The 22,323-nt window shown below is 39.6% G+C and overlaps 1 protein-coding gene across 7 annotated transcripts in view; it reads left to right on the forward strand.

Moving 5' to 3' along the window:
• LOC142772205 (uncharacterized) overlaps nt 1-22,323 on the forward strand; it is a 75,464-nt gene that overhangs the window by 14,480 nt on the left and 38,661 nt on the right. For 4 of the 7 annotated variants that reach the window (XR_012886311.1, XM_075874392.1, XM_075874391.1 and 1 more), the window contains 2 exons: nt 1,632-1,738; nt 10,697-11,288. Coding sequence is in view for 6 of the 7 variants with exons in the window: in XM_075874392.1 (XP_075730507.1) it covers nt 1,632-1,738; nt 10,697-10,716 (127 nt within the window). In the remaining variant the exon portion in view is untranslated. Of the gene's footprint in view, nt 1-1,631; nt 1,739-10,696; nt 11,289-22,323 lie in introns of those variants that run through there. The other 3 variants (XM_075874389.1, XM_075874388.1, XM_075874387.1) reach the window with 1 other exon arrangement.

Raw genomic sequence — 22,323 nt, forward strand, 5'->3', positions numbered from 1 at the left:
ACCTTTTTTTTTTGTTTCTTCACGTCGATGCACTACAATCAGTTTTTTAACACATTAAAGAGAACCGTTTTAGGCTGAAGCCGGGCAACATCATTCAAACAGGTTATAGATTTGCGTGCTTCGCCGGAATAGCTGCGAAGGATTCTTTAAAGAGTGGGCCACTATTAAAGCTGTGATAGTTTAAAAAATCAAATTAATATTGATTACTTTTGATTATAAACACAAACCATAATTGCTTACTTTTGGGTCATAATAATTATACAGGGGATATCAAGTTTTAAAGAAAAGTCTTGCACCCTTCACATGTTGAGGAATATGTAGGTGGCAAATTTTCATTCCGATTGGGCTACCAGAAAAACTAAAAATATTATGTCCAAATTAAAGAAGTTGGCCTAAAATGGATGGTGAGAAAAACACATTTTAAAGGTGTAAGTGGAAACTGATCTATGTGGAAAAGGTATGCTTTTTAAGGTGATTTGTTCTATCATGAGAGCTTGTCAATTATGGTTATTTTGAGCATGTGGTTTCAGTGAACTCCTTATGCAAAAACGCACTGGCAAGCAGCCAGGTGACAATATTCAGGGCGCTCGAGACAACGAGCTCTTTTTTGTTTCAATAGTAACCTTGTACTATTTGAAAGTGACTTTAACCTACTTCTATTTTAGTGATAATCTCCAGTTTTTTTTTTTTGTCATGAAAGTAGAGAAACTAAACTTTTCAAAGAAAGTTATTAAAAATGAAAAATATGTAATTTTGATATGAAAAAAAACTTGCATTTAAGGTCTTGGGCCATTTTTTCATAAGCTGGTGTGGGCATTGTTTAGTTCGATATTGAAAGAGTTTCAATTATTCAAAGATGCCAAGCGGGCTTTCTAAATGTTCCCTCAATGTGTAGCCGTTGTATTTGTTCAGTATAACCAGTTATGGAAGCCGATAATGTGTCATGTGTACATGTGTGGCGTCATGTAGGCTGCTGAAACATTGTAGTGAATAATTTACTTCTGATATTCCACTATATCTTCATGCTTTTACTCAAATTGCTTAAAATTATTGTCAAATACATGAAGTATGCTAATGTGTACAAAGCAATAATTCATTGTTTTATGTATAAAAATGTGCCAGTGCTTTTCACCACATAAAATGGCAGTGCTACTCTAGCCATTAAAAAACAGTAATACTATCTAGCAGTAGTACTATTTCACATACTTGATAAGTAGCAATATCAAATGAAGCTTTTGCTGCTTGGCATTGTACATATAATTTTATTAACTAAGTCCAATAATTTGTTGAAAGTGTTACAGTCTATTGTAACAAAGCAGATGTCTTATTTGTCACTGTTTAATTATAGTGTCTGCATATCATCCAAGTCGGATGTCTACGTAGTGGCAGCAGGCAGCTGCATTGACTAAGTATAGTACTTATGCATTGAAAGATGGCAGCTTGGGTGACACATGTTTTCGATTGTTGCACTGCTAGCACTACAGCAACATGTTTTTATTGGCAAACGTTGTCCAGAACGTTGCTTATGTACGCAGCAACACTCCTTGATTGCCTGGGTATTCCAGTCCTGTTACAGGCCGCGTGTGGCGTATGGTTTGCATTACCATCTTGTTCTCCTCGTTTCTTTGCAGGTTCTTCGCATTTGGTGTCCCGTGTGCAGTGCCATTTGCTCATGTCCGTACAAGGTGGACTGCATTCCTTCTGGCAGTGTGCCTACGTGATCAAGGACAGGAGAAACGTAAAAAGACACCTTTGCATTAACCTAATCAATCATCTCTTCCAGTACTGCATGGGCTCAACCATATTTACTCGGAGCAACAGTCTCAGTGTGTTCATATTTGCTCAAGATCGCTCCACTTTTTCTGTGTTCACTGAACCTATGTGACCCAAGGACAGCAGAAATGTATTTACCCACTTCTGATCAGCCAGAACCGTGACGTCAAACTTACTCCATTGAATTCAAAAAAATTTTTTTGCCAGTTTCATGGTAGCTTCGTCCAATCAAATTTTATCCCATATATTTCATGGGTTGAGTTTTTATGGAATATCTTTTGACTGGGCTGCATTTTAAGCAGGGGTGCAACAGATGCGCCAATCGCACCGATTTGATACCATTCCCCATTGTTGCACCGACCTCCGCCAAAACCATGAAATTTGCTGAAATTTCGCCGCACGTTAAAATGCTCGAACAGCCTCAAAATTATCTCAGGTGTGCTAATTTCAGCGAGAAATCAAAGTAAGCGTGCAGACCCTAAACTTAAACCACCGTGTAATTTAGATACTCGTTAAATGAGGACACTCGCGAGCTGGATTGACCAGTTAAAGTATAAGATGAAGTAACAACAATGCATGCCCATCGGTCCGCTGACCACAGCAGATACCTATAGGCGAGACGACTGAACTTCACGAGAAAAAAAAAAAAATGAAAATGCATTGCTGTAGCCACCAGTGCTACACGGAAAATATGAATTTTCTAGTTGGCAAACGCGGTTATGGCATGCTAGGAACGTATGTTGCGTTTTTCGCATGTGAACGAGGTCGACAAGCTGCAAACGTCGTCGTTGCCAACCACTGTGTTGGTTTCCATAGCAGTAGCACTTCACACAATTTGCTGGCTTGAAGTTGCGTCGTTGCGGTGATAGATATCCGTCGTCGGGCCAACAGGTGCGCATCGTTGTTACTTTATCTCTTGAATGCACCTTGCAATCGAACCGAGAAGTTGTCTCCATCATGAAAGAAAAAAAAAACAATCGGGTGAGTGGGGGGGGGGGGGTTAGCACTTCGACATATGCTTGGCCTTGTTCTAACCAGCGCAGGATGGTTTATAAGGATCCTCCGCTGCAGTACACCAGTGCCCCGCTAAAAAGTGTACATGATTTGGAAGGGGCTGTTGGCGCTAGTCATGGGACACAGCACATTTTATTCAATACCAATGTGTGTATGTTCCGCATAATTGAGTACTAGTATGATTGCTGACGTCTAAAAAAGGCACTGGCAATCATTTGGAGCAGCCTTTGAGATATTGTGTGTCAGTTTTTTCTTTCATTTTTTTTTTTGCCACCCCTACTCCTTGCTTTTACAAATCTCCCGAATTTTAAGGTCGCCAGCTTGGCAGACACAATTGCATTCGCAGAGTCTGTCAAAGGACTCAGCAGATGTGGCACATACTAACGTGAACTTTATCATTGTTTGCTCAGTGAGATAATTCAGAATACTACTTTTATTGAAAAAGCAGTTCTCATGTTTACTCTGCAGCACTATTTAAGTGGGTTGAATGTGTTGTACATATATTTTGTTTCTAAATGTTAGCATTCTTTTTTACAGTGCTCCAAATTTCATCTTTCATGATAAAAATTCAGTTTTTTTCTCGTAACCTGCTTCGAATTTGGATTTTACTGTTCCAAAATTAACATTTTGCTGCTCCAAACATTTCACCAAATTTTGTTTTCGCTGTTGTACCCCTGTTATAGATAATTCTGTCGCAAAAAGGAATGCAGAAAGAGCTTACAGAGCATCTATTCATCTAATGCTGACTATTGCTTATGCAAAATGCTATCCTGTTAACAAGACAACCGTAATTTTTTCTGACAATCGTAGGTAACCGCAGTGTTCTCTTTCCCACTCCTGAATATGACCATTGGTTTTCATTGTTAAAGCTTTGTAGGTGAAGTGTTCACAGCTGATTCACTTTTAATTTATCACTTGCATCACTTATGCACCTTTTTGTTTTGAATTCATCTTTGCGCTGATTTAATTCACTTAGTGGACTAAATATTATTTGTTGTATTTTTACTTTTCATTTTTTTTTTCAAGTGCCTTAGGAATGGAGTTTGCTATACTGTGGGGCCTAGAAAGAAATGCCTTATTGTGAATACAGCTCGGATTTACCCATTTCTTGCATTGAAAACAGTTAATTGCTCGAATCTTGCAGAGAAAAAATTTGTTTGTCACTTGAGAGCCTTCAAAATTTTGCAGAATGTTGTAAGAGTGGCAGTGGTGTTGGGGCGTATGTAAATACACACAAACTCGTCTAGCCATCAGATTTAGTGCAATACATTGCTACTTCCAATCGTGCCCGCACAATCGCGAAGGTTCGTTAGCCTCCCGTGCGAATGGGAGATTTTACATGTGTGCGTGCCTCAAACAGTCATGCATGTTGACGTCTTCGGGCCTGGCTCCTTGACCAAGTCCTGTCTCTGTCTAGTGCACCTTTCTTAGGATGTCTCTTGTGAAGATATGGCTTGCATGACGTGGCAGGTGCATGTGAACACAGTATAGCAATGGTTGGAAGAAAAAAAATGTTACGAAAAGCCATGTGAAATTTAAACGTCATTGCACACGAAGGGGTATTAATGCCTCAGAGGGTCATGCATATAATCTCGTAGGCTATCATGTGCTGCTGATGGTCAACTTGCGGTGAGGCACAGACGTCTGCTCTTGGGTTCTCACGTGAACGCGTGATTGCCACATCTTGCGCGATAGCATTGCTAGCATGCGTTTCTATCAAACATCATGGGTTTCGGGATATGAAACCCCAGATATTAGTTCATGTACTGCATGTCACTTCACATTTGTCAACTTCATTCATCCTACTGCATGTTATACAGATTGCACTTCTCTAGCATTCATTCATCATCATTAGTGTAGTTTTGTGCAGAGTGGCTCAAAGTACTTCTTCTTTGTTATCCTTAGAAAAGAAGTATTCATTTTGGCACAATTTGCCTAGAAATGTCCTAGAAGAACGTCATCCATGTCTAAAATTGGTTATTATGCTGGCAGAAATCATAAACTTCATTCCTGCATCTGTGTTACAATATTTAAGTAGTCTTTTGAATAGGATTTTCTTATTTGTTTTCTGCAGCATACTCTGACTGCATTTTCGTTTAATCTGTTTTTGTTAGCTTAGAAATTACAGGTTTTCAGTAGAAGAGTTCCAGGTCAAGAAGATTATAACCTTCTCCCTCCCCTTTTTGCACCATTGTACAGTACAGTACACTGTTGAAGAGAACAGTTTAATGAGCACTTTTAGTATTGTGACCACTTAATTCCAAGCAGATGTGGAAACATTTTTTGTACACAGCACTGGTCAGTCACAAAGAAGTCTACTCTTTGTGACTGAGTTGTGTTGTCAAAATCATAGTGATTCTGTAATCCTTTAGCACATTTATGGCTCTCATAAGTAGTGATGCATGTCACTTCTCCAGCTTTTAATAGCAAATGCTCAGTTCATGAGTCACTATGAATTATGGAGCATTCGCCCGGATATACTAAAAGGGAAGATGCAAACTTACTCAATGTTCTGGGAGTTCTGACAAATGGTGTCAGCTGATTCCTTGGGAATCTTTCAGCGAGTTGCTGCACATGTGGCGCTTAGAGCCAAACCTGATGACGGTGATAGACTTCGCCGTGTATTCTGAGCCTGCTGAACGATGGCACTCACAGTTCACTATGTCATTCAGCCTCAAAAATAGTTCATATGTTGGACCATGTATAAAGCTTAGGTATCAGTAAATCATCTACAACCCTGCAGGTGCTGGTCATCACTCCTCCGAATTCTTTTAGAAATATATGTGCTGATAGATTCTTTCAGCATGAAAAGCTCAATAACATCACTGGTAATCACTCTCTGTTTCCTTTGCAACCCTGCTGGTCCTGTTGCGGGAGCTTGTGCGTGACCGAAAAATGGATATACTTGCAAATAAAAAATTCGGCAGATCCCACATTTCTTGTAAGTCAACGTTATGCAAAGCATGCAGAGGAAAGGTGACCATGTTATAATTTTTTAATGATCAACATGTCGTGAAATTACGCTTACTATTTGTGTGAATGTTGCGCACACAGGCACATGTTGAAGAGTTGCAGATGTTTACATAACCAGTTGTGTCCTCTTGCGCAATGAGCCCCGTCGTGGTGGTCTAGTGGCTAAGGCACGCAGCTGCTGACCTACAGGTCGCGAGATCGAGTCTCCGGCTACGGTGGCTGCATTTTCGATTAAGGCAAAAATGCTGTAGGCCTGTGTGTTCAGATTTAGGTGCACGTTAACGAATTCCAGGTGGTCGTAATTTCCGGAGCCCTCCACTATGGCGTCTTCATAATCATATCACAGTTTTGGGATGTTAAACTCATTTTGTTATCACTTGCCCAATGATCCTAACGGGAACATGATTATTAGCAAATGCGGGAGTGATGAGCTGATATGGAGCGCTGGTGCCAGCGAGGATAGCTCTGGACATTGCTACATGAATCAACTTCAGCGCATGGAACCTAACTACAATTGACGTTAACCCGACGTGATGGTTGTATCATAAAAGCACAAATGTAATATTTATAGAATTGAATAGCCAGCCCTGCAACTACAACATATGTTTCACGATCGCTAAGGTCTATTTGAATAGTAGTTTCGAGACTTGCCAAGGCTTTGAGGTAGAATACTTGATTACCCCACGTAATGCTAGGGTTTGTTTCCTGCTGGGACTTTGACACTTATTCTCTGCATTCATGTGGTCAACGCTGCCGATGTCAACTTTTTCTTAATGCTCGCACATTAAAATTGCCCAAGTGGGTTCTTGCCATTACTTGGTAGATATTGTGTCAGTCACCTGTGCCGCATACCCGTGGGTATGTGCCACCAATTGGTGGGAAATGTTCTACGAGGTATGCAATGAGATGGTGACATTATTCATGTCTTGACCAGTGTGTCATATTCGTCAAACAATCCTACCCTCCCATCTAAAATGAATCTTGCTGCTTTTTCTGCACTGCCTCTAAACTTTCAATCTTACACTCCTTATGCGGGTTCTAGATAACGGACGTGTAGTCACTATAGGACAAATTAGCGATTGATATAAGAGGAGGTTTGTGTCTTTTGGGGATTTGGACAGAGTGCGGCGTAGGTAGCTGATTTTTTTTAATGCTTTGTTTCAATAATAGTCAATGTGCTTGGCCTATGAAAAGGACACGGAGATACTTATATTCGGAAACCCTACTGACAGGACTGTTATCAAAAGGGTAGTAAAAAATGGAGGGTGATTTATTACAAGGAGACACAAGCATGATTTTCTTAAAGTTAATATTCATTTGCTAAGTTTTGTACCAATTGCAATATCCAGCAGATGACTCCTGCAAACGGTAGTGGTCGCGGTGTGTTTTAATAATTTTCTATAAAGTGCAATCACTGACATAAAAATGAACGGGAGAGGAGGCATGAGCAGGCAAGTTGTTCCCGCAAAAAGTAAAGGCCCAACATCAGACTCTTGTGGCACACCCGATGTTACATTAATAACAGTAGAGTTAGTTAATAACAGCAGAGAAACAAACTGAGAGTGAGATGCCAAAGAGCTAGATGTACACTTATCGAATTGAGCATTGTTCAATATCACATGTTTAGCAAGGAGTTCAGAATGTAAAACTGTGTCAAAGAATGAATATACCATCAACATGGTCGCCATGATCAAGGCTAAGCAAAATATCATGCGTGAATTCAACTAATTGTGTTGTTGCGCTGAAACCATGTCTAAAACCATTTTGTCTCTGAGATAGTAATCTGTTTGATTCCCAAGAAAGCGTAATCTAGTAATCTGTTTGATTCCCAAGAAAGCGTAATCTGTTTATGAGTGATATGTTGTAACATTTTACATGATTGAGAAGTAAATGATATTATTCTGTAATTTAATAGAAACTGCTTATCACCAGATTTAAAGAGAGAGAGCCATTTTTCATGAAGAAAGAACAGTGCCAGAAAATAAAGATTTATTTAATATGATTGTTAAATATTTGGATGACCATAGCGAGTAGCGAACTAAGAATGCATTGTGCAACTCATCCGGGTTGATGCATTTCTTTGCTTCTAGTTTTAAGGTTAAGTATACATTCATTTGTTATTTCAATATCACTGATTTGTTCAGAACGAGGAATACCTCACTAAGAATAGTGTTGTTAGAAAAAAATGCAGACTGGAAATAGTTATTGAAAGTGTTATTACATGTGTAATTTAGGTATGTGTACCTGTGTAGCGGGGAACATGGTGGTGGCAGAAGAAGAGGACGTTCGGTTGGTGGCAAGAGCTCGCTGGTGCGCGTTCACTGCTGTATACCTTCGAGTCGACCGTTAAGTCGGCTCTGAATAAACCCCTCTCGTAGACGTAACAGAAAGCAATTAATTTAGCTGGTGGGTCTGTTATGATGTCATTATCTAATTCGAAAGAAGGAGGTGACGCAGCATGAGGCAAAATAGAACAACAGAGTTTGCGTGTATTAGTCTTCAACAGATCATGCAGCAGAATGCGATAAAATGAATCCTTCGCTGTTTTCATCATTGAGTTGAGTTGATAACTTGGCACTCTGAAACCTGTTTAGGGCAATGGGATAATTAGATCTTTGGGAGTGCCTAAGTCGACAGGCATGACAAGATAAATGCTAGAGATCACGAGTAATTCAAGTAATCCAAGGAAGATCACCACTGCTTTTCTTTGTCTTAATTGGCACAAATCATTGGATGCACGACTTTACAAGATCTTCGAAGTAATTAACAAGACAAGATATATGTCATGACTGTCAGAAATCACAGAACATGTATCAAACTGGGGAGCTAAAATATCAGTTGTGGAAGTGTTGTCAGCACGAGTGAAATCGGGGAAGCTGGTGAATGTATAAGGTGATTCGGACATGGGATAGCAAAGTGTTGACAAGATAACTTTATCATCCGAGAATCCCTCAACTATTTTGCAAGAGAAGTTGCTGTCAGCTAGATCTGTACTTAAGGAAACTAGGTCTAGGATAGAATTGAGCCTAGTTGGACATGAGAAGGCTTCAGTAAGCCTGAAGGATGGAGAAATATTTATTAATTCATGGCATATTGCAGCATCATGACCCGTTAGAGTCAGAGAAGGCCAATGGATGTCAGGAGGGTTAAAATTGTCCATAAAGATAAGTCTTGTTGAAGCAATATTTACATTGCACGTAAAATTGGCAAGGACATGAAGAACCTTAAGGGATGATCTGAGTGGGCGATACACAATGCTAACTACAGTACATCGATTATTTAGGTAGACCTTGCATCAAAAGGATTCTGTTTCAGCAGGCAAGGGCAGCACTGAGAACAGGATATCTGACCGGATAAGTTGTGCAATGCCGCCTCCAATGCCTTGTGTCCTGTCCTTAAGTACGGCAATGAAACGGGGTGGAGTGAACTCAAAATCGTAAATGTTACAATGAAGCCATCACTCTGTGATGCCAATGATATGAGGGGAGTAAGTTGCGACAAGAGACAATAGATCTGGAAGCTTTTTAGCAATACTACAAGCATGGACTTTCAGGACCGCGACGTTTTCATGAAGGCTATATTGAGATCATGCAGTGGATGAGGCAGGATTCGAAGATGCGGGTACTCAAAATCGAGAGCCAGGTGCCGAATCTGAGACTTTCACTAAAGTGTTCGAGGTGTCGTCTCAATTATAACTTATGTTGTCAGTGAACGCATGATCGTATCTTAACGTCACCTCAGAGCCGTTATTTCAAAAATAAAGTCAAGCTTCTCAAATTTTCATCTGTATGTGTCTAACATGTGCAAAAATATTTTCTGTAATAAACACGTTTGAGCCTTTCAGTTCTAAATGCATTTTTAAAAACAAGGGCTTTCTCCCCCGTAGTAGAAACCTTTAAAATGACAGGTCGTGTATAGTCACTACATACTTTTTCAAGCCTGTGGACACATTCGATTTTTGGGCAGGTAATTTTCAATGTATAGTTAAAACACAGAAGTTAATGCTGCACTACAGCTTACTAGCGTTTTCAACGTGATCTTCTAAAATGCTGTGTATGACCGTTAAGCGAACTGGGAGTGCGGGAGAATACACACAAGAAGCAACGAGGCACACAGCACGAGCGCTCATGCTGTGTGCCTTTTTGCTTGTTGTGTGTGTTCCCTTGAGCTCACAGTTCACGGAACGACAAAGTAACAGGTTGCCGTGAACACTGACTTGTGGTAGCTCGAAGGGTGATGCGCAGGTGTCGTCCCACATTGAAGTGATATGGCATGCCCATGGCAGACAGTTCATGACGTTCACATGTCGAGCCAGGAATGACTTGCCAGAACCATGTGCATCAGATACAGAGCATGTGACATCCCAGAAGTTCAGATTCGCCAAGTTGGCAAGGAACTGCAGAAATTGCAAGCAACGAGTAAACATTGGGCTGGTGCTGCTGCGACCTAGCTCACTTGAGACCATTTAGCGGGTGCACAGCAAGTTTGAACGTCCCGCAAGGTATAAAAGATACTGTCTACACATTTGATTGCCTGCCATCAACAGTTCATGCACTAATCTTTATTTAGCTAAAGGGCTTCTGTTTAATATAATCTACCGACATATTTTGTGCTATAATGAGGGAACACACACATAGCTCATTGGTTCGGTTCACAAAGCATTTGTTTCTTTCGTTTCGTATATGCTGCTACAATTCACTGCCTCAGTGTTCAATTTCTTATTATATTTTCTTCCAAATTCAAGTGCTCTAATTCAAGTGCCCTCTGTATAGAGGTTGTCTTTCCAAAAAATAAGTAGGCACCAAGTAGGTAATGAAAAGGTTTCACTCAATCTCAATTACAATAAAAAGAAAAGAAGGTTTGATGAAGATTAGCTAATATTGAGTGTACTGCATTGTTTGTGCTTGTTTTGACAGTTGTCTGTGTACTTTTGCAGATGTGACCATGCCTTTATGAAGAAATGTACAAGTCTCGTGCTTTGGATATTGCCAGAAAGCCATGGCTCCAGTGTCCTCTTGGAAATAATTCATTATTTCATGATAACATTGCTGCTTAATATTTTGTGAACGTGGGATTGCGGTGGGGATGTGGTCCATGTCCGTGGACTGCTCCATTAAATAGGCTTCATTGAAATAAGTGAAATTGACTATTGAATTTGGGCTCTCTCAATCGAAATTCGGAGGAAGTATATAATGAATTTCTTTGTGATGGTTATGTTTCATCAGTGTGAAGAAGTATTGCCTGTTTTGTAAATCGCTAGTTGATGTGAAGCTTTTATTGATGCACCTTTTTACACATCCGCATGTGCTGGAAAAGAAGAAATTTGTATCTAAGCAACGGCAACACTCGGTAGAGACTCTTTGATTTTACACTGTTGAATGTAAGCGTTTAGTAGTGGCAACCTGATGTTACCTTATTTGCATTGTGCCCTCTGAAACATTGGTGCATGTGTTCATGTGTGTTGTGCTTTCTTGTCAACAAAGTTTTTGATATGGACAAATAAACTGATTGTTTTGCAGTTCCACTTACTTAGCAATGATCATTGAAATTTGCCTAAATCTTTCTCATTTTATTCTATCATAAAAAATTGTACCATTCTTGATGCAATCATTCATATTTGCTTTTGCCTTTTTTCTCAGTGATGCTTAAAGTGCAAGTAGGGCATTGAATGGATTGCACTGTTTTGTAATGTATGAAAGTTTGTTTTCCCATTCTGGTATATGAGGACAGTCTTAGAAATGCAATAGTCATTGTCTGTATTCACTGTATAGTAATAGCTTGATAAATCGAACATGTTTAGTGCACGCCAGAATCTGCATTGCTTAATGGCGTGAAGCTCTGGTAATTTGGTCATATTTCGCCTGAACCTAAGTAACTCGTACAGTCATTGGAGAGTGCTGAGCACGAAATTCCAGCCATACAACGTTTGGAAAAATCGTGTGCCCGTAGAACTGGTTATGACAGTAGCTGTAGGTGAGGGTGCGGTGCAGAACACCTTTCAGGCTTATTAAAGATGGGAGTGTCTTGTAGCTTCGCCGCTTTGTGGACCAAGTTTCAGGAGGATCAGCAACGTAGCTTTCTGGGTGAGTTGATTCATAGTAATAGGGAAAAGGAACCATCGCAAAATCACTCGATGACAGCAAAGAACAACCACAGCAGGACAAGCACTGGACTTGCAACAGAATGTTCATTGAAGAATTGCTTACACCTCCACACATGAAACAATCAAGCATGTGTAAAAAAGGACCATCTGAGCCATGCCGACCTTAGGCACCTAACTGCCATGTCATAAAACGTGTGAAGCGATGATAAAATTTAACCCATGGCTTACCCACTATCTATAAATGCCAACTCTTTCTCTTTGAGGAAAACTGAGGGTTCGCTCACACATGAGAATTTGCCCCGATATCTGATTGCGAAGGCCTCACAGATCTCGCGTTCAATTTTTTTTCTACCTTGCCAATTATGATCGCCGATTTTGACAATTACGATCTGCACCGTGTAAGCTCTTCAGACTGCAATTGCATAGCAATGCAGAAAAATAGTTTTAGCAGCATTAGCGGAAAGCAAGCTAACGTCTTCACGAAATGGGCTGTTTCGGTAGTATACCTAATTCTCTTGTCATGCAACTGTGTCTATATCAGCCAGACGGGCTGATGTCTGAATGACAGGCTACGTGAACACCGCTATCTCCTTCCCCCCCCCCCTCCCCCCCATGGCGCTTGTGGAAACTTGCCTTTGCATTTCAAAAGCTGCGGCTACGTCCCAGATTTCAAATCAGCGATCGTAATTGGCGAAGGTAAAAACAAGATTGATCGTGACATCTGTGAGGCCTTTGAAATGAGGAACCGGGGCGAATCGTATGAGTGAGCCCTCGGTTTTGCACGCAGAGAAAGAGTTTGGGTTTTAGATAGCTGGTAAGCCAAGCCTTGAAGGGACTATAAAGTCAAATAACAATTTACCTCAGAGTGAAAGCTCAATATATGACATCTAAAACGACAATGTTATGAACAACAGTGCCCTACTTACAGAAAAATTAAGGTAAATGCACAAGAAGACATACGCCTCAGTAGGACATTCTCAAAATTATCCCGATGACATCAGACGAACTGCCTACATTTAATCAATAGTAATCGATCTAGCCACACCAAATAAAAAAACCTTCCGTACATCAAGAGACGCAATAAATTGCCGCTTGATCGTTTGTTTGAATAATTGATTGATATGGGGGGTTTAACATCCCAAAACCACCATGTGATTATAGGAGACACCGTAGTGGAGGGCTCCGTAAATTTCGACCACCTGGGGTTCTTTAACGTGCACCCAAATCTGAGCACACAGGCCTACATTTCCGCGTCCATCGGAAATGCAGCCGCCACAGCCGAGATTCGATCCAGCGACCTGTGGGTCAGCAGCCGAGTACTTAAAACACTAGACCACCGCGGCGGGGTTTCTGTTTGAGTAATAAAAAAAAGAACCGCCGGACGTTACTAATAAGGAATGGCACAAGTGGTTCAAAAATTTAATTTCTGCTTGGTCAAGCTGGACAGGTCATGCCATCTAATGAGGCCCAGTTGTACCAAAATAAGTCTGTAATCTCTAAGCCAATGGTGGGAAATTGATCAATGGCTGTTGTTGCTGCTGTGGCTCCTGTTGCTTTCGGTCTGCTGCTACTAGAGCACTAAAGCCGGGCAACATTGTGCATGGCAATAGTGATGCGAGTCGTTCCAGCCGGTCCTCTCCTTGAGGCGGGTAACTTAAAGTGAGCTAACCCGATGCGGAACACCAATACGTGATTTTATTTCAAAATAGGCCCTTCCTTGGCACAAAAGTACACTACGAGGTTTCTGGACCGCTATTTCAACAATCAGCATAGACTTATTAGTTGCCTTTAGTGTCCCTTTAAATTTTATCATTGCTTCACACGTTTCATGGTATGCACAGTTAGGTGCCCAAGGTTGATATGACTCAGATGGTCCTTGTTTACGCATGCGTTCTTGTTTCATGTCTGGGTGTGTGCCCGATTCTCCATTAATCAATCAGTTGCAAGTCTAGGGCTTGTCCTGTGTAGTTGTTCTTTTTCGCTGTCTTTGTGAGGTTTTTCACTGGCTCTTTTTCTTTATTGCAGGATGATGAAAGTTTCGACTTTTAACTCCTTATATGCAAAATAAGTGGAGTATTTACTAATTGATAAAGAAAAAATTAATGTTTTGATATGATAAATATTAGCTTTTTAATATTTTCGGTAGTTTGGTAATTGGTCGATTCAGATATTTTGTCCAGTCTCTTGAAATCCGAGCTAACAAGCTTTTAACATAGTTATGGGAAAAAGTAGAATTTGTGCTTATATGTTTATTCGAGTATGTGCCAAGAACATTATATAATGCATAGCTTACTTATGTTCTATTCAATCATTATGCTGTCACTGAAGTAGTTTACAAACAATATTGGGAAATGTGTAAAAAGCGTGAGTATGCATAATTCATTTCTTTGGCATTTCTCATAAGTGTGCCAGCATTTCTAACCACCAAACTGTGAGATTTTTATCCTTTCTCAATGATTTGTTTCCCTTTTCATATTTTTTGGAGTTTGTTTCATATTAACCTTGCAAACTCATATTTTATGTCTTATGCTGCATCCGTTGAATGACGATTTTTTTTTTGTTGCAGTGTAGTATTTTATAGGTGTTTATATGGGGGAAAAAAGTGCAATAAATGTTCTACTGGGCTGGTGCCTTATCAAGTAGCATATTATGAATAAATGTCATTTAGATATAGTACCAGAATTACATCGATATTGTATTGTATTTGTGCACATTTACTGGAGGTCTTTTCATGTGTTAGACATAGTATGTACAAAAAGAGAGGGAAACTGTTTGTAACCATGTTGTTGTGGCACGGTTATTGCTCCAGTAACATGTGGCTTGCTTATGCGAAGGTGATTATGTATTTCATCTACAAGTGCAGTAATCTTTCTTCATTGCCTAGTGCTCTTGTGTAGTTGCACACAATGCATGTAAGGTTTTCATTGCCTCTATTTTGTCTCTGTGGTTTTGCAGGTTCCTTGTCTTCGGCCTCCCGTGAGGCGTATCATTCACTTGTGTCCGTACGGGGCGGACTGCATTCGTGTCGTCAGTGCAGCTATGCGATCAAAAACAAGGCCCTCATGCAAAGACACCTCTGCAAACACACGGGCGAGCGCCCCTTCCGGTGCCACCTGTGCTCAGCTGCATTTTCTGTGAAAACGAACCTCAAAAGACACCTTCGTACGCACACAGGGGAGCGTCCCTTCTCCTGTGAACACTGTAACAAATCTTTTTCACAAAGACACCACCTTGAAAAGCACGTGTATCGTTGTCATACAAGAAAGTCAACATAAAAAGTGAGTTGTGTGCGGGTACTTTCTTCATCGAAGATGGAGCTCAAGGTTTTTTTTAATCCACAGTACAGTTCTATGAAACTTTAACTATTTGCATAACTTCTTATGCTGATTTTAAATATGTAATCAGTTTTTTAGTGATTTCCATAGCTTTGTTTTGTACCATGACATTGTGTAAAATAACCATTTTTGATCGAACTTTTTCTGTAACGAAGCATTTTTATAATAAGTCATTAATGGCTCGTATTGCTCCGCATAAACTGTGGAATCCAAATAACTAATCAAGAAAGTTTGTGTAGATTTTGTATCATGTAACAAGAAAGTTTTGAAATGTGAGAAATATTAAAATTGTCAGTCTCTACTAATTGCTTCTTTTAACTTAATAATTAAGTAATTGATACATTTAAAAGAATATATTTGTATTCTGCACATGTTAAGGAATATGTGGGAAGGATTTCATCATTATCTGGCCATCAGTAGTACCAAAAGCATCATGTCCACAATCTCAAAAAGTTGCCTAAAATTGCATCATGAGAAAAATGCATTTTAAATATAGAAATGAAAGCTGATTTGTGTGATCTGTGTGATTTTTAGAATGATTTCTTTCATTATGAGAGCTTGGTAATTATTAATATCTGACAGGCAGTCATGCCAAGAGATATTCTGTCAGATCTCATTAATAATGTGTCTAACAATGAAAATGAGCCTTTGGTGTTGAAATGGTATTAATATTATCTTTGTTTTTTTGTGCAAACATTCTTGGTATATTCATGCTCATAGAACCGGATTATGATAGGACATGGATTGCTAATGTGCAAGAAAGACAGATATCAAACCTTTTATGTCAATATTGTAAATTTATTATTTTTATTTGTGTACGTTTTAGATGCAGCATCGTGTGCCCCTTTAGAACGACATTATATTTAGCTGCAGTGATTGATCGCGATTGTGCATATAGATTTTACACTTTCTTGCTGCTTTGCAGGCAGTGTAGCCTTTATGTCATTAAATTGCATTAAATGCTAAAAACAAAAACCAGTGGCATGTAGTGGATTGCCTTTGCCTTTGCAATTTTTATTGCCCCAACTTTGTATTTGAGCACCGAAAACTGTCTGGCATCTCTCTCTCTGAATCCTTTGCAACCCTGTTGGTCCTGTTAATTTTTAATGCGAAAAAGTTTTACAGTGATGTGAAAGCTGTGACAAACTGTGCCGAAAGACCGATCCTGCTGCATCCTGATACATTTTCACTATTCTGTGCTGAAGATACGCCAAACATTAGGTTTTCATATTCCGAAAACGAAACCACAATCTTTCAAGGTTGAAGCCCCTATCATGCGTCTATCCTCACGTGAACACTCCTGCACAATCCTCTGCAGCCCTGCTAGTCTTGTTTATTTTGACGCGATAGCGTTAAAGAGTTGTGTCACAGAAATTGTGGTGTCGGCATCATTGATTGTGAGCGAAAAATTGTCATCTTGTGCGTGACCGAAAAAATCTAGAATGATGCAAACGAAAAATTCGGCATATCCCACATTCCTTGTAAATCGACATTGTGCGAAGCATGTGGAGAAAAGGTGACCATGTTGTAAGTTTTTTATTGAGCGACATGTTGCTGAATAACACTAAATATATATATAAACGTTGCTCGCACACAGACATATGTTGAAAAGCTGTAGATGTTTACATAATCGGTTGTTTGATCTTGCACAACGAGCCCTGTTGTGGTAGTCTAGTGGCTAAGGCACACGGCTGCTGACCCACAGGTCGCGGGATCGAATCCCCAGCTGTGGTGACTGCAGTTTCGATGGAGGCAAAAATGCTCGGATTTGGGTGCAAGTTAAGGAACCCTAGGTGGTCGTGATTTTTGGAGCCCTCTACTACGGCATATTTCATAATCATATCGTGCTTATGGAGTGACAAACACGACATGTTATTATTATTACTGGCACAAGGATGACAACAAGAATATAAGCATTAGCAACACCAGAAGCGATAAGCTGATATGGAGTGCAGGTGCTCGTGAGGATGGCCCTGGACACTGCCACATCAATCAACTTGTGTGCATGAAACCTAACTACAACTGACGTTAACCTTACCGGATTGAAAGTTAACCTTACCGGATTGAAGGCAGGCACCAAAAGTGCTTGCAGTACACAAAAATTCTTTGCATTAAATAACCAAAAATTTTGGGTCAGCAAGGGAATCGAACCTAAGTCATTTGCGTGACAAGCGGTTGTTCTACTACGTAGCTATGTGTCTACTTGTGAATATAGTGAGAGTAACTTTCTCTGCTGGAAAATACCGTTAAAGTACCTTTTGTGGTTTAAAAATGCAAGCGTCCTGTATACTTGCTTCACAAGAAAAGATGAAACATGAAATATACATGGCCATTGGGCATCAGAACATGTGCTTATCGTTACAACTTGATGGATTAAAGCCAGCCACTCACTAAAAAAGGCATGCAGATTACTGTGCCTATTTTCTTTATTTTATCTATTTATTTACACACTGTAGCACTAGGTGCACCATGGCAGGAGTGGTTATGCAAGGATACAAAGAAATATAAGTAAAGACAATGAGAAAAACACTAACAGGTAACATAATATTGTCGTGTCAACATAGAAGGTTGAAGTAATACAAAATATTGGGAACATGAAAAAAAAAAATAGAACAAGCAAGTACCACTTGTATATATATACATCGGTGTATTTTACATACATGCGTTGTGGATTTCGGCTGCAAAACATTGCGGTGGGCATGAAAGAACAGAACCAGGTAACGAATTCCAGTCTTCGATGGAACGGTGGAAAAGACTGAACTTGAACATGTTAGTTCAAGCATAATAAGGCCTCAATTTTAGGTTGTGAGAGCTTCTCGTCGTTGACTGTAGAGCAAAGTTTATGCGGTTCTTGTTGTGTGACAGTTTAACTGTCGAGAGAACGATACTTTGCAAGAACTGCTATTCTATTCGGCGAATGGAATGGAGGTAATTGCATTGAAGGTAGAGTTAATGAGGGTGAGAAATCGCGGTCGAAACGATGACACTGCTTATGCGGGTTCCAGGCAACGGACGTGTAGTCACTACAGGACGAATTAGCGATTGATATAAAAGCAGGTTTGTGTCATTTGGGAATTTGGACGAAGTGCGACATAGATAGCAGAGTTTTTTAATGCTTTGTTTCAATAATAATCATTCTGCTTGGCCCATGCCATGTCCTGTGTGAAAAGGACACGAAGATACTTATATTTGGAAACCCTACTGACAGGACTGTTATCTTAGAGTAGTAAAAAAACGGTGGGTGGTTTATTACAAAAGGACGCAAGCATGATTTTCTAGAGTTAATATTCGTTTGCTAAGTTTTGTACTAATTGCAAAACCCAGCAGATGACTCCTGCAAGCGGTAGTGGTCGCAGTGTGTTTTAATAATTTCATATAAAGTGCAATCATCGACATAAAAATGAACGGGAAATGAGGGGTGAGCAAGAAAATCGTTCACGTAAATGAAAAAAGAAAGGCCCAAGAACCGACCCTTGTGGCACACTCGAGGTTACATTAATAACAGCACATATGGTTCACCTGTAAGAAACAAACTGAGAGCGAGATGCCAAAGAGCTAGATGAGCTCTTAAAATTGAGCATTGTTTAGTATCACGTTGTGTTTAGCTAGGAGTTTAGAATGTAAAAATGTATAAAAGGATGAGTATACCTCAACATGGTTGCCATGATCAAGGCTAAGCAAAATATTGTGCGTGAATTCAACTAATTGTGTTCTTTTATTGAAACCACGTCAAAAAACCATTTTGTCTGTGAGATAGCAATCTGTTTGATTCCAAGAAAAGCGTAATCTGCTTATGAGTGATATGTTGTAGCATTTTACATGATTGAGAAGTAAATGATATTGGTCTATAATTTAATAGAGACTCCTTATCACCAGATATTAAGAGACAGAGCCTTTTTCCATGAAGAGAGAACAGTGCTAAAAATAAGGATTTATTCAATATGATTGTTAAATATTTGGATGACCATAGAGTAGCGAACTAAGAATGCATTGTGCATCTCGTCCGGGCCGATGCATTTCTTTACTTCCAGTTTTAAGATAAAGCTAAGAATATGTTCATTTGTTATTTCAATATCACTGATTTGTTCAGAATGAGAAATACCTCACAAAGAATGGTGTTGTTGTTAGAAAGAAATGCAGAGTGGAAATAGTTATTGAAAGCATTAAATATAGCTGGTGGGTTTGTTATTATGTCATCATCTAATTTGAAAGAAGGAGGTGATGCAGCATGAGGCAAAATAGAACAACAGAGTTTGCGTGGATTAGTCTTTAACAGATCATGCAGCAGAATGCGATAAAATGAATCTTTCGCTGTTTTCATCATTGAGTTGAGTTGATAACTTGGCACACTGAAACCTGTTTAGGGCAATGGGATAATTAGATCTTTGGGAGTGCCTAAGTCGACAGGCTTGACAAGATAAATGCAAGAGGTCACGAGACATTGAAGTAATCCAAGGAAAATCAACATTGTTTTTATTTGTCCTAATTGGCAAAAATCATTAGATACACGTCTTTACAAGATCTTCAAAGTAATTAACAATACAATATATATGTCTTGACTGTCAGAAAGCACAGAACATGTATCAAACTGGGGAGCTAAATCAGCAGTTGTGAAAGTGTTGTCAGCACGAGTGAAATCGGGGAAGCTGGTGAATGTATAAGATGATTTGGACATGGGATAGCAAAGTGTTAACAAGATGACCTTATCATCCGAGAATCCCGCAAGTATTTTGCAAGAGAAGTTGCTGTCAGCTAGATCTGTTCTTAAGAAAACTAGATCTAGGATGGAATTGAGCCTAATTGGACATGAGACGAGATGAGTAAGCCTAAAAGATAGAAAAATATTTATTAATTCATGGCATATTGCGGTATCCTGATCCGTTACGGTCAAAGAAGGCCAATGGATGTCAGTAGCGTTAAAATCGCCCGTACAGATAAGTCTTGTTGAAGCAACATTTACATTGCACTTAAAATTGGCAAGGACATGTAGAACTTCAAGGGATGATCAATTGGCAAGGGCATGAAGAACTTCAAGGGATGATCTGGGTGGGCGATATATAATGCTAACTTCTGTACACCGATTATTTAGATCGACTGTACATTAAAGGAATGTAGTTTCAGTAGGCAAGGGCAGCACTGAGAACAGGATATCTAACCGGATAAGTGATGCAACGCCACCGCCAATGCCTTGTGTCCTGTCCTTAAGTATGGCAATGAAACAGGGTGGAGTGAACTCAATATCGTAAATGTTACAATGAAGCCATGACTCTGTGATGCCAAGGATATGAGGGCAGAAAGTTGGAACAAGAGGCAATAGTTCTGGAAGCTTTTTAGCAATACTACAAGCAGTGACTTTCAGGACCACTATGTTTTCATGAAGGCTATATTGAAATTATGGAGTGGACGAGGTGGGGTTTGAAGATGTGGAGATGGAAAATATAGAGCCAGGTGCTCAATCTGAGACTTCACTAAGGATTTCGAGTTGTCTCAATTATAGCGTACGGTGTGAATGAGTGCATGATCGTATCTAAACTTCACCACAAAGCCACTGTTGTGAAAATTAAGTTAGGCCTCTCAAATTTTTTTTCTGTATGTGTCTAATACGTGCGAAAATGTGTTCTGTAATAAACACGGTTGAGCCTTTTAGTTTAAATGCATTTTTGAGAACAGGGGCTTCCTCCCTTGAGGTTGTCGTAAATAGCCACTAAGTACAAAATTTTCCAAACCTGTGGGCACGTTTGATTTGAGGGCAGGTAATTTTCAATGTATTGTTAAACAGGGAAGTTAACCCTGCATAACAGCGTACTAGCGTTATCTACGGGATCTTCTAAAATACTGTGTATGATCAGATTGTTTCTCCTTGAACAATTTTCGAGGTCATAATTTTTCAAGCCCAGTTCATTCATTTTAGAAGTTACACAATTAATTTTTTCATGTAAATTACTGGCATAACTGTGTTCATTAGAGCCAAGAAAACGTTCCAGTGCACAAATACGCGATTCTAAAACATCAAAACGACAGGCAACTGTTTGTTAAAATGACTTGACGTCAGCAATATTATTAGCTAACTTAGTTTGCCCATCCAAAAGTTAAAGAACATTTCAAAGACACATGAAGGAATACTAGTTTGCCCATCCAAAAGTTAAAGAACATTTCAAAGACACATGAAGGAATACTGTCGGCAAGCGCGTAATCGGAGTGTGCATAAGTACCCTCGTTGAGAGCATTAGAACCAACTGTGTTGCGGGTTGTCGGCCTATTATTGGAAGAAGTGGTTTTACTGGTATTGGCTGACTTAATCGGAAGCTCCGGATTTAGTTCCACATCACCGCTGAGAACGATGTGACTTTTGTAGTATAACACGTGTAAGCAGAAAAACGCAAACCTACATGGTCAAGGAAGCAGCAGCAGAAAGCGATCATCAGAATGAATGCATTCAGCACTGTAAAGGTAACATACCTGCATAAATAGCAAGTAACGAGTCAACATCGTGCTGATGCTGCTGCGACCTAGCCCACTTAAGACCATGTAGTGGTCCATAGCAAGTTTGAAAAGATTTCATACACTAAGTGTTTGAAGTACGCACTAGAAACAGGATATTGTTGTCGTGTTCATATCTCAAAGGCGAAGCTTCAGATACCCCAATTTTTTCACTGCCCTTTGTTTTTATAGATTCATTCTGATCATTTCTTCATTGAGCTGGGAAACCGCAATAATGACACAGAAAATTCATTCCATGTGTCATGGTAGAGAGACACACTGCTGTTCAAGGGCATAGAACATGCAGTTGTACTTACTCGCTGGCTCAAGTCTCGCGTGTGTGTTGTTTTTCATTATTGCTACGACTCAAGAAAGTCATATTCTAAACATCCCGCAATGTCTAAAAGAGAATGTGTACACATTCGATTGCCTGGCATCAACAGTTCATGCACCCATCTTTATTTAGCTACAGGGCCTGTGTTTAATTTAATCTACAGGCATATTTTGTGCTAAAATGAGGGAACACACACTTAGCTCGTTTCGGTTCACAAAGCATTTGTTTCTTTCATATCTAATATGCTGCTACAATTCACTGCTTCAATGTTCATTTTAAATTATATTTTGTTCCAAATTCAAGTGCCCTCT

The sequence above is a fragment of the Rhipicephalus microplus genome, chromosome 9 (genome assembly GCF_043290135.1).
Source record: "Rhipicephalus microplus isolate Deutch F79 chromosome 9, USDA_Rmic, whole genome shotgun sequence".
NCBI classification, from domain to species: domain Eukaryota; kingdom Metazoa; phylum Arthropoda; class Arachnida; order Ixodida; family Ixodidae; genus Rhipicephalus; species Rhipicephalus microplus.